The sequence below is a fragment of the Myiozetetes cayanensis genome, unplaced genomic scaffold, assembly GCF_022539395.1.
Source record: "Myiozetetes cayanensis isolate MyiCay16 unplaced genomic scaffold, myiCay2020 scf30, whole genome shotgun sequence".
Lineage (NCBI taxonomy): Eukaryota > Metazoa > Chordata > Aves > Passeriformes > Tyrannidae > Myiozetetes > Myiozetetes cayanensis.
In genome coordinates, this window is record NW_026087522.1 from 1790960 (window position 1) to 1803594 (window position 12635).

The 12635-nt window shown below is 52.3% G+C and overlaps 1 protein-coding gene across 4 annotated transcripts in view; it reads left to right on the forward strand.

Moving 5' to 3' along the window:
* PEBP4 (phosphatidylethanolamine binding protein 4) overlaps positions 1 to 12635 on the forward strand; it is a 79422-nt gene that overhangs the window by 12995 nt on the left and 53792 nt on the right. For 2 of the 4 annotated variants that reach the window (XM_050325849.1, XM_050325848.1), the window contains exons 2-5: positions 1978 to 2045; positions 2348 to 2449; positions 3182 to 3309; positions 3725 to 3857. In XM_050325849.1, coding sequence (XP_050181806.1) covers positions 3188 to 3309; positions 3725 to 3857 — 255 coding nt within the window. In that variant the 5' untranslated portion in view covers positions 1978 to 2045; positions 2348 to 2449; positions 3182 to 3187. The remainder of the gene's footprint in view (positions 1 to 1977; positions 2046 to 2347; positions 2450 to 3181; positions 3310 to 3724; positions 3858 to 12635) is intronic. The other 2 variants (XM_050325847.1, XM_050325846.1) reach the window with 1 other exon arrangement.

A 12635-nucleotide genomic window follows, 5' to 3' on the forward strand; every position in this document is an offset into this window, starting at 1 on the left:
AGAGTGTCTTTTCCTCTGCAAGCACCATTCGTGGCCCCACGGATCAGCCCATGTGTAATTTGGCTCCCACACGGGTGCTTTGGCTTTCACGGGTGCTTTGTTGCTGTTAAAACAAGGCCCAGACTTCTCCCTCCCTTCCCTGCCTTGAGGTGGTTGCCTTTTACTGAGAGCCTTTTCATCCCTAAAATTAATGGGAAAATAATTTCCTGACCTATATTCTTAGTTTTGCCCAGCTGTGAAAGGCTTTTCAGTGGCTTTTAGAACTGTTTGCTGCGGATACAAATGCAATATATATATTTTATGTACATATTTAAATAATCTCCTCCCAAATGAATTGATATTGGGACCAATGCAATGTATATTTTTTATGTATATATTTAAATAATCTCCTCCCAAATGAGGTGATACAGGCAGTGCTTTGCTTCCTTGGCCTTCACATCATTGATTAACCAAATCAATCTTGCACTTGGCACCTCTGAAAGCTTTATTTTGATTCCCAAATATTGGGAGCCTCCTGGAAGCTGGGAGAACCAGAGCAGGAAGTGTGGGGTTTTCAGTAATGGCTTTGCCAAGGAAAAAGTGTGAAGGATTTCAGGTGCAGGGCAGGATCTCCTCCTATCTCATCTCACCCCCCCTTTCATTTCAGGGGTAAATCCTGGTTGAACACCTTTTCCCCAGGCCTGAGCCTCGTCCACAGCACAACACCAGAGGCTTCCCAGCTGGAAAGACAGGATTCCTGCAGTCCTGCACTGCTTAGTCAGGAGAGGGAACACCCTGGGATTGCTGGGAGAGGAGCCTGGCTCATGCTCCAGCCCTGCTTTGACGCCTCTGGATCCGTGTCTTCCCATGGGAGGATCCTTCTCCCAAGGGGAAGCTGCTCTTTGCAGGCTCTTTGTTTGCTCCTCTCCAGCTCTTGGAGCTCCAGGCACCGGCAGAGCCGAGGAGATGGATGATGCCAGTGGAAATTACCCATTCCTGGTGTTGCTTTTGCAGGAATGGAGCGTTTGTGCAGGCAGGGCTGTGGCAGGGACAGCTCAGAGTCACCTTGCTCGGTGCATGGCTTTGGAAAGGAAAGAGTCCAGCAGCTTCCTGCCCCTCAGGAGCCCCTCTGACCCTCAGGAACATCACCCAGGACCTGATGTCTGGCTCTGGCAGCACTTCCCCGTGGATTTTTATCCCTGCCTTTTATCCTGCTGCCTCTCACACTCTGTCTCCCCGAGCAGGGGAAATAAGATCTTCGTAATTACTCTGCAAAAGGTTTTTATTAGGGAGAGAAAGCCAGAGTTCATCCTGTGTGAGATGCTGCAAAATTGCTGCTCCCAGGGGTTTTCCTTCCAAAGCGTCCCTGGGGGATCCCTCTGCACCTTGTCTATTGGCAAACCCATTTTGTGCTAATCCTCAGGAGATCTCCAGGTGGAAGTGGCTGATAAGGCCTCTGTGTGAAGGGCTTTTCTCTGCCTCTAGCCCTGAAATAAAATATCCCTGTTCAGAGTGCATCCCACTTCTCTTTTGCTCTTTGTTTTGGGAACCTCTGGTTACCCCAGGTAGCCACTGCCAAGTGACTGCAGGAGCCAAGGGGACTAGAGGGGCTCCAGGAGAGATGGAGATGGATTTGGGACAAGGGATGGAGGGACAGGGCACAGGGAATGGCTTCCCACTGCCAGAGGGCAGGGCTGGATGGGATACTGGGGAGAAATTCTTTCCTGTGAGGGTGGTGAGGCCTTGGCTCAGGATGCCCAGAGAAGCTGTGGCTGCCCCATCCCTGGCTCTCCTGACTCACGTGAGCCAGCACCCCTGACTCGGCTGGGAAAGGCATTACTCACGTGAGCCTGTTTGCAGGGATCGGGGCTCTAATTACGGGGCTGCAGCGTGGGAACCAGAGCCATTAGCCCCTAAACCCTCCAGACCATTCCCAATACATTAATGTTTCTAATTAGTTGGAGCCTGGTGCCTCCCTCTCTCTCTCTCTCTCCCCAGGATGACAGTGCTGCTGGTCCTCGCTCGTGTTCGCTCTGCGTGCCGGCGCCTCATTATGTAATGATACAGTATGTGGTGTAATCCCTATTCCCAACTGGCTGGGGGATTTCTGCATGTGCCTCATCCACAACTGATTAGGCAATGGAGGAGACTGGCAAATGAATGTTTGGGTCACGTCCTTCCTAATCAGCTTGGGAGCTTCTAGAGTGTTTGAGGGGGGGTGTGTGGAGGGGGGGGAGGTTGGGGCCGGTGAGGACCCCACAGCTGTTGGGTCCGTTGGGGGCCGTTGGGGGGTTGAAACCCGTTGGCAGACCTCGAGCACCGACAGCTGCCCCTTCTTCTCTCGGGGGGGGGGGTTTTTTGCTTTCAGTTCCCAGTCCCTTCTTCCCTTCCTTCCAAGGAAACCATCTCCACGGCAACCTCAAACCTCCAGGCTCTGCCTCGGAGCCGCTCAGCCATCCCCGGGACCCCGGTAAGTGGCTCGGGCAGGGCCGGTCGTGGTGGCCCTTTTGGCCCCTGGGTCCAGCAGGCTGGTGTGGCCTGGGGAGGTGAGGGCTGGAGCTGGGCTTGGCAGGGCGGGTGGGCGAATAAAACCCCATCCCTCCTCATCCTCAAGGCTCTGTATGGCTTAAACCTGGCTGTCCATGGCTGGCCTCGTGCGGGAAGAGCTCTGCCCTGGTGCTGGAGGGCGTGGGTGGGTTCAGGGTGAACCCTGGGGCTGCTCCCCCTGCAGAGACCCTGCCTGGGGTGGGGGAGGTGTCAGGGTGTGGTGACTGGTTGTGTGTCCCTTGGTGATGGCCTTGGATAGACCATGAGCAAGCCTGATCCCAGTTTTCCATCATGTTAGGGAGAGTAGCAGGGCCAGCACCTGGAGACAGGGGCTGTGTCCCCTCTTGGAGCTGCCTGGGCTCGGAGTGAGGTGTCACTGTGGTGCTGAGCCTTGTGTCACCACGTGGGCACATCCCCAGCGCCACGTGGAGGCTGATGATGCACCAGCCTTGTGGAAATGAGTGCTCTGAGGTGTTGGGGAGGGCCTTTCTGGGGGGCTCGCTGTTTGCCAGCGGGGTAACCGGGATAAAAGTTGTGGAGCCGGAGAGGAAAGCGGAGCGTGAGGAGTTTTCCTGGAGCTGGTTTTGGGCTGGGAGCTGAACTGGAGTGCGGTGGGGGTTGTGGGACTGACCCTGCCTGTGCCTCTGTCCCCCAGGGCAGGATGAGGCTCCTGAGTGCCGTGCTGGTGGCTCTCAGCCTGTTCCTCACCGGTGTCCGGGGGAACCACACTTCCCGAACCTGCATCTTCCAGACCCTCAACGACTCGGACAAGGGGTTCTGCAAGTAAGTGGTGCTCTGTGTCCTTCCTCACCTGCACCAGCCCTGGACATCCCATCACGGGCTGCCCTCAGTGTCCAGAGTGTCACCCCCCGGGGACAGTAATTCCAGTATCCCGTTTTCCCAGGAATCTGGGCTGTTTCTGGACACCTCAGGTGTTCCCTGGCCTGTTGCGTGGGGGGCTTTAAAAATGGCTTTTACAGAATCAGGATGTTTCCTGGGGAAAACTCCATAGAATCCTGGAACGGTTTGGTCAGAAGGGACCTTAAGGATCCTCTTGTTCCACCCCCTGCCACGGGCAGGGACACCTTCCAACAGCCCAGGTTGCTCCAAGCCCTGCCCAGCCCTGGCCTTGGACACTTCCAGGGATGGGGCATCCCCTGGGAAATCCTCACCTCGCACGCCCTTCCCTCTTTTCCAGAGGGGATCTGGAAGTGATCTACCCCAACGTGGGGGACGTGTCCTGCTCCTACATCCCCAAGTGCCACGGCTACCGGCGGCAGATCAGCCGGGACTGGGGCAGCCCCCACGTCCGCTACGCCTGGGCTGAGAAGGTGAGTCCTGCTCCAACTTCCACGTTCAAGGAATTTACTGGGATTGGGGTGACTCTTCCCAGCCTTTTTTTCCCGTTGCTTCAGAGGTTTCATGCAAGGCTGAGTGTGGATAAACTTTTTTTCCCCTACATCGTGGCCATTTATTGTTAATTTTTTTTCCCTCTACATTGTGGCCATTAAATCATCTTTTCCTACAATCACACTTCTGATTTTTTTGCTACCTTGAGACCACTTTTAAATTTATTTATTTATTTATTTATTGTTTGCTACACTTGTCATTTCCTAAATATTTTGGTTACATTGCAGCCATTTTAACAAATATTTCTACCACGCTGTAGCCATTTAATAAATATTTTCACCATATTTCAGATTCAATTAAAAATATTCACTGCATTATAAACGTGATTTTCCCTACGTTGTAGCCCCTTATAATATTCCCTTAACGATTTAAATGTTTGCCACCTTATGGCCCTCTGAAAGTATTAATTAAATTTTTTTTATATTGTGACCATTTAATTAAGTGACCAGAATGTAGCAAAGAAATGAAATAATTTTTTTTTCTACTCTGTGACCACTTAGTGATGTAAAATTTTACTATATTTGACCACTTAATGATTTCATCTTTTTGCTGTGTTTTGGCCACCTAATGAATTTAATTTTTGTTTAATGTGGCTATTTTTAAAACATTAATTAAATGGCCACAACATATGGGTAAAAAATGAATTAAGTGACCACAATGTAAGAAAAAATTTAGCTAATTTTCTTGCTGCGTTAGGGCCGCTGTTAATTTTTAATTTTTAATTTTGCTATATTTTGACCACTTCAATCTTCTTTTTCCTCTGTTGTGGCCATTTAATTTTTGGTATATTCTGACCAATTTCCCCCTCCCCTGCACTGTGACCACTTAAATTTAATTTTTTTTTACCACCAAAAAAAAAAGAAAAAAAGAAAAAAGTGCACCATAAATTTTATCTTTACAATTTTTTATTTTTTTGGTCAATATTTTTTCAAGCCCATCCCGGGCTCTGGCTGGGGTTTGGTATCTGCTGCGGGATCCTGATGGAATTGGGGATGAGGAACGGGAAGGAGGGGGTCCCGTGTCCCCCCCGTGCTGCAGTTCCACCCTCATGCCACCAGGTGGCAGCATTGAACTTCCCGAGCTCCAGCGCCGCCGGGACTGGGAGCGACTGGGAAAACTGGGAGTGACTGGGAAACTGGGAGCGACTGGGAAAACTGGGAGCACTGGGGCGCTGCTGGGCAGGGGAGCGGGAGAACAAGGGAGGGCTGTTTGGAGAGGGAATCCTGCCCTCCAAGTCCAGCTGGGTGTCTGAGGATGTCACAGCATCAGCTCTCAGCATTCCCAAATCCCCGTGAAAAATCCTTGCTGGCACCCCAGTAACTCCCGTATCCCAACAATTGCCGTGTTTCCCATCGCTGGCTCCAGCCCTGGAGGTCTCAGGCACAGCTTGATAAGGGAAAACTCACTTCTCAGTGTGCCTTGGGGCATTGAAAATCCGTTCTCCCGGCTCTTCCTCTCCGTCTGGGAAGTCTCTTCCCCCCTCCCCGTGGATCACATGGTTTGAAGTAGAACTTTTCCTTAAAGATGTCTGATTCTTCCAAGATAAGCCTCCCTCCTGGCACAGGCTGCTGCACACGGAATCATCCGTCGCCCCGCGGCGCTTTCCAGGAGTTTGAAGTTTCCCGGGGATGTGGGCAGTTGTTTTCCTTTATATTTTAGTCCTGGAAAGCGAAGCCCGGCTGGGAGAAGGGAAGGGACTGGCTGGTGGATGTTGCTCTGTTGGGTCAACGGTGCTGCTGGGCTGGGGGAGGATTTTAGGGATGAGAGCCAGACCCTTCCCTGGGGTGGGGGGGGATATGCAGGCTGTGCATCCCTGAACCCAGAAACAACGGCAGGGGAGTGAGTATCCCCAGTCTGGGCTCGGGAGGTGGGTGTGTGTCAGCAGCACCTGTTTATTTTGGGATGGGATGCCCAGGGAAGGGGGGCAGATCCCAGGGGAGCCCCTCCCAGGGGGCCAGAGGCTCCCGCTGGCATCAGGGCTGGCTCTGCTGGTGGATTTGGCACCGTTTCCTTCCAAGGCATCTCGGCACATCTTGTGCTGAGGCGGCATCTGAGGACACGGGTCCTGCTGCTTCCCGTGGTTTGTGTTGATTTTTCTCCTCTGGCCCTTCCCCCTAAAAAAAAACCCCACACACATCCCCAGCTCTGCACAGCTGGGAATATTCTAGCTTCATCCGGGGTTAATTTTGGGCAAGGGGCTGGCTGGCCTTAAACCCATCCCAGGGAACTGGATCTGAATTGCTGCATACTTTCTTTATGGGAATATTTCATTCTCTTACTCCTGAACCCATAAGGATGCTTTGGGATAATATTATTCCTTAAAAAAACCCCAAACAAACCACCCTAAATCAAGTGGGAACAAGAGTTGCGTCACAGGGCTGAGGTGTGTGAGTTGTTTTCATGCTTTATGATGGGGTTTTCTAAGCCCAGGAAACTTGATTGCTCTTCATTTGTGGGAACAGCAAACCTCACTTTCCTGAAGTTGTCTCTGTCTCCACATGACGCTGCTGGGCACTCCAGAGGCTCAGGGATCCCTGGATGGGGTGCTGAGGGGCTGGAGATGCCTTTTCCCCCCGAATGAGCGGCAGAAAAACTCGGGGTTTGAGGATGCAAACTTGTGTAGGAAGTGTCGGCTTTCTGTGGAACACTTTGTCTCTTCAAGAAAAACAACCACCAAAAAAGCCAAATGCGGAGTGTTTGTTTTTATCCCTGGAAATATTTATCAGGTTCCCGAGGAGGGAGGGAGGGAGGGAGGGAGGGGAATGGGATGTTTCCCATCCTTATCCCAGATACTGGTGGTGGGTTTTGGAGGGGAGGGGGTCAGGTTTGACCCTGCCCAAGGTCTCCCCTCACAGCCTCTGTGCTCCTTGGTGAGGGCAATGTCGATGTTTTTGGGTGAAGGGCCTTAAAGTGGGGTGGCATCTTGCAAAGCTGAGCTCTGATGGCATCAAAACCTGGCCTGGAGGGCTTTATTACATTGTTTTATGCGTGGTCAGGGTGGTTTTTAATTTTCTGTGGTGCTTACCCAGTTTGAACACCGGGCTGTTGAAACCATCTCTGTCAAACATCACTTCTGCCGCCCCAAAGACCCATTTTTGGACTCTTTTGGTGCAGTGAAGGCAGCTGTTGTGTCTGGCTGCATCTCTGTGAGCAGCACAGTCAGGCAAAGGAGCAAGGGATGCTTTGCCATGCACAGGAGTTTGGCTATGGATGGTTTGGGTACCTTGGAAAGCCTTTAACTGCTAGGCACAACCTATGCCCATGTTTTGGGTGGGTGGGAAGTGCCTGTCCCCCAGCCCTGTGCTGGAGCAGAGCAGCCAGTTGGTCTGTCCTGGTGTGCAGAGGACTGGCAGACACCTCCCTGGGATGCTGGGGATGCTCAACCCTTACTGGGAAGACCCCCTGGACACTGAATAACTTGCTCTGTGCACACCCCATGCACCCTCTGGGTGCCACTGCAAGGTTATAACACAGAGCAAGCCCCAAATATTAAAGTATCCACCAGCACCTTCCCAAAAACCCCAACAGAGGAGCTACCAGAAGCCCTTCCTCGGGCCGACGGAGCGAGAGAACATCTGGAGAGACGGGAAATGCGTCCTCCCTGTCCTGCCACGATATTGCTTTGCTCAACCAAAAATAAATTGGAAAAGAAAATTGGCCGTTGCATCAATTTGGGGGCGAGTTTATAAATTCTGCAGCTAAGCAATCCCCCCCAGAAGATGATGTATCGCCGCATTAACCGAAACGCCGCGTTCCGTGATTCGCCTTTATTGCCGCCGCTGGTGGCGGACAGAAAAACAGATTACACTTGAGATCAAATCGATGGGAACTTTATTTACTGGCCCCTCTGAACGCGTATTTCTGGGCTTTATAAAAACATACAGCAGATGCTGCTGATGGGACTTGTCTCCTTGTTAAAAAGCAATTTACCTGCCGGGGGTTCTCGGGGCCGCAGTTTACGGCCTTACCTTTTACCTGCTCCTCCAGATTTGTTTTCATCCCGGGGTTTGACAACTTCCTTAGAGGCTCTCTTGGTTTTCTTTTGGGCTGTGCCATCAGTTGTTTAGGATATGTGGGAAGGAGTAGGACTTTTTTTTTTTTTCCAGGCAAGGTCCAGGAAAAGTTACTTTTCTCAGGGTTTCTACCCCAAACTCAAATGTTCTAAACTTAAGTTGTTTGTGGGAGAACCCTCTCCTGGCCAAGCCACAATCCATGAGCTACAACTTCTCTCTCAGCTGTCCAGGTCACTTTATTTAAAGCCATTTCCATGGTGGAACGAACTGGAGCTGAAAAGGCAGCTGGAAAAGCCCCCAGCTGTGTGATAGTGGGGTGATGCCCTCAGGGGTTCATGCAGCAGCTCTTTGAGCCTAAACTTTATAACCAGCACCCAAGAGTGCTGCCCTGGGGCTGGAGATGTCCTGCCATGGCACTGGGGATCCCAGCCATGCCCAGGGAGGGAAGGGCAGGGCAGTGAGACCCTCCCAGGAGTTTGGGTTGTGCCTGGAGCCCACAGCAAAGTGCACTTGCTGGTTATAGCCCAGCCTTGTCCCCAGTTCTCCCCTTTTTGTGAGCACTTGGTGGCTGAGCTGGGGACAGTCCTGATTTATAAAGGTTTCTGTGCTCCAGGGGCTGGGGCCCATTATTTGGAAAAAAAATCATTTGTATGAGGAAATTCATTAACTTTTAACAAAGGGAGGAGAAGGTCTGTTCAATCTCCTGTGCTCCAGTTGTGTCAGGAGGGGATTTGCAGCTGGCTGAGAGGGGCCTTTCTGGTGGCACTCAGGTTCAATTCAAGGCTCATTAAAGAAGATGGTTTTAAGCAGAAGATTCCTGACAGTTTGTGTATCCTCCTTGGCTCGTGGAACCGTCTGGAGTTACGGAGCCACCAGGGTGTTTTTTTTCTCTCTCAGTCCTGTCTGGGCTCCTTAGAAACAATGGCCCAACATTCCTTCCCGATGCTGTCAGCCCCATATTATGGGGATTAGCCCAAGCCCCTGGTGATGAACCCCTCCCTTTGGCCTTGCTGGTTTGGGTTCCCATGCCCTGGGACCCCGCTGTGGCATTCCAGCATCATTCCAGCATCCCAACCCAGCGGCTCCCGGCGCCTGGGACCGGCTCTGCAGCCGGGGGATGGTGGTGTGAGGGCTGTGAGCTCCCAAAGTGCCTCTGTGAGGGCTCCAGTGTGGGGTGGCACAGCCAAAACCGCTGCGTGCTGCGGGCTCTCTGTGCTGCTCCGGCCCTGTCCTCTGCTGACCCTCCAGCCGCGAGTGCCGGTGCTTTTTTGGGAGGGTCACTTTGGGATGTGAACCCCGAGCGAGGCATTGCTTTGACTTCCAAGCCTTTTTGAGGAGCCAGGAGTGCTTTTCCCTTGATGTAAAGCACTGGAGTGCTCCACCAACACGACACGGGGTGTTATTCCCCACCGGGCCCTTTCCCCACCGGAGGGGACCTTTGGGACAGCTGGTGTCACAACGCCATGAGAGCCTCTTTCCATGAGCAGTCTTGGCAGGAATGTCACTTCCCATTTGCCTCATTACCTACACGTTTGCTGGACCTTTAACCACCCCGGACAAATCAACCTTCCCCCTTCAGGCAGGAGGGGTGGGAAGGAACCCCACAGGTCACCCGGTCTCGTCGCTGTGTGTGTGTGTCGGCATCTCCCGCGTGCGGGACACGCTTGTGACTGTTCCAGCAGCAAAATGTTTGAGGCAGCCGCTGATTTCCCTTTGATCCCTGTAAACACTATACAGTAATCAAAGTTTAAGCTGCTTTGGGTGAAATAATTGCTTAACAATCATATAAGACAAAGTGATTCAACAAATGACAATTAGGACTTGTGATCTACGGAACAGATGCATTCAGTGTAGCATATTATAATGTGCTAATACGAGATTGACAGCACAATAATAGGAGAGAACAGCCACTCAGCCTATAATTCCAAACCAAATGTGAGGCTGTCCACAGAGCTCAAAATCCGAACAGGCTGTAAAATTAAGAGGTAAGAAGGCACAAGTTTCACAAAGACTCATTAGCAGGTTGGCTGTGAATTTCCAAGGAAGGGGAGGCAGGGAGGGGGGGGAATAAAAATTCCTGCTGGAGGATTCACTCGCGATTGCAACCTCCGCATGTCTATATGTTGGGAAGTGAGTAACCTATATCTCGCTGGTCTCAAGCAGGCTGGAGCTGCTGCTGTTCCTTGTTGGCAGCCAGGTTTTGGAGCAGAGGGTGGCTCCCGTGCCAGGGGATGGGATGCATCAGATAGCGTTACTGTACAGCTCGGATACGTGGACCAGACAATGGTGTTAAGGACCGAGTGAAATGAAGACTGATATGAGCACGGAGCTCCAACGGGGCATTCCCCGTGGGAATTGGGCGCTTCCCAAGCCCTAAATGATACTGATGGGTGACAGGGGCACCCTTTAGCCCTGTCCATGGCGATTAAGGCAGCTGGCTTGGGCTTGCTCTTCTCTTGGGGTAAATCAAGAGACGGGGACATGTGCAGGAGTGGAGGTTGTCAATCTCCGGGGCCCTGCGTGAGCGGGGGAGCACGTGCAGAGGCAGGAGCTGGGATCCATCCTCCCCATTCCCCTCAGAGGGCTGGATGCGCCCTGGAATGCGCTGCTCTCTCTCTCCCCTCTCCTTCCAGAGCTGCTTTGGAGCCAGAGAGATCAAAGGAACTAATATTTTCAGCGCCGGTGACAAAACAGATCTCAGCTCGTCTTGTACTTTACGTGCGCCCCCCCCATGCGTTCCGCTAACATAGAGTTTTTGCCATATTTTATTATTAAATAAACATGCCAGAAAAAAAAAAAAAAAAAAAAAGGGCTTTTTTTGTGCGTGGGGGAGGACGAGAAGGTTTGGTAATTAAAACTTCTCTCCATCAGCACTTAACTCCGGGAGATAATTGTGCTGCTCCCGCAGATGTAGGGTTTGTGTCGAATTATCCCGTTTTTCGTTCAAATTGGAGCTGGTTGCTTGTGTTTGTGTGGAGATGGGATGCGCCATGGGCTGTCCGGGATTCCAGTGGGGATATCCCAGGGAGGGTGTGATCGTGCTCTGGTTGGGAATTTGCTGGGAATTTGGCTTTTTCCCCCCTTGGTTTATTGCATGGGCAAGTCCCTGAGGTCACAGGGCATCTTTATACCCACTTTATTTTCACCTGCTAATCCAAAAGCTGCAGAGATGAACCTGCCAGGTGGGCCTGTAATGGAGAAACAGAGATTTTATACATTATGTTTCTAATTGCAAAGCCAAACTGTGTTGTAGAAAGCAGATGAATCCGTTGAAAACAACCCATTTCTCTTTCCCCCCTGCCCCACGTTTGGCATTTTTGGGGATGCTCTGGCTGCCAGCCACAGCCTGTGCTGCCCTGTGATGTGCCAGCGTGGGCACTCAGGGTTTGAGAGCCTTTAGCTGAGGTGACACTGGAGAAAAGGCTGCAAAGCTCAGCCCTTCCCCTCTTTTAAACTCCCCCCCTCACCAAGGTTTATTTTTGAGGACACCCTTAGGAGGTGCTGCCCCCACAAAACCTGAAGGCAGATGCCAAAGCCTGTCTGGGTTTCAGAGCTTCCACAGGGTGGTCGATGGCAGATCAATGAGTCCCGAGGGGAGGTGTCACACTCACTGTGTCTCCTGACACTCCCAGGACCTGCCTGGGCTTCTTCAAAAGGAATTAGTGGCATTTTGGGTGGGCAGGAGGGTTTATGGCAGCAGGCAGGTTCCTCCTGGCGCTTGTGCCTTGAAAATTGAATTTATGGGGTTTGAAGTTATGTTTAATTGCGGGGGAGCTGGGCATGGCTCCCCAAAATCTTTCTCATCTTCCCGGCATCCTCCTGCTCTCCCTGGAATCCTCCCCAGCTCCTCTGCCTGTGCTGGCACTGGCTCTGTGGTGGGCTGGGAATGGGTGGGAAATACCCCTCCTGCCTCCCCACTGCTGCTGCCCCTTGTCAGGGACATTGTGGAGAGCTGGGAATGTTTCTGGTCCTGCTCCACAGCTCTGACCTTGGGCTTTGTTTGGGCAGGGAAAGGCTCCAGGACCTCTGGAACAGTGGGTTGAGTGTATTTGGGGAGTGTCTGCTCCATCACCCGTCCCATTCCAGGCAGGTGTCGCCCTCCCTGCTCTTCCAGAAGGCTCTGGGTGCAGCCAGGCTCTCCTGGGATGTGATGAGTTGCTGAGCATGTGGATGAAAATGCTGGGAATTGCTGAGTGTTGGTGGCTTTGATTCGGGAGGAGGGGGAGAACCAGGAGGGGAAGTGAAGTGAGGGAGAGGTGTTGGCCACCCTAACCCTGATGGAGCTTTCCCATGGGGTTATCCAAGCATCTCCCATCCCCTGCCTGGAATCTGGGGTGGCTCTGAGCCCAGTTTTGGCAGCTGAGGTGGTTGATGCCCCTCAGCAGCCCTCGGAGGGTCCCTTTCCTGCAGGGAAACCTACTCTGTCCTGCTTTCCCACTCCAGCTGTGCTTCCCCAGCGTCACCTCCCACTGCAGGGAGCATCCCGGGGAGCTCAGCCTCGCCACGGGGCTCTGAGCCGGGAGAAATCCTCCCCGGGATCCTTCCTCCCCTGCAGCATCTTCCCCGGAGCCTTCCCTGCCAGCACAGGAGCCTCTTCCATGGATGAGTAATTCCTCCCAATTTGGGGGCTCCTTCCTGTGCTGTAACAACCCCGAGCTCTCTTGCCTTTTTCCAGCTGCCAATCTG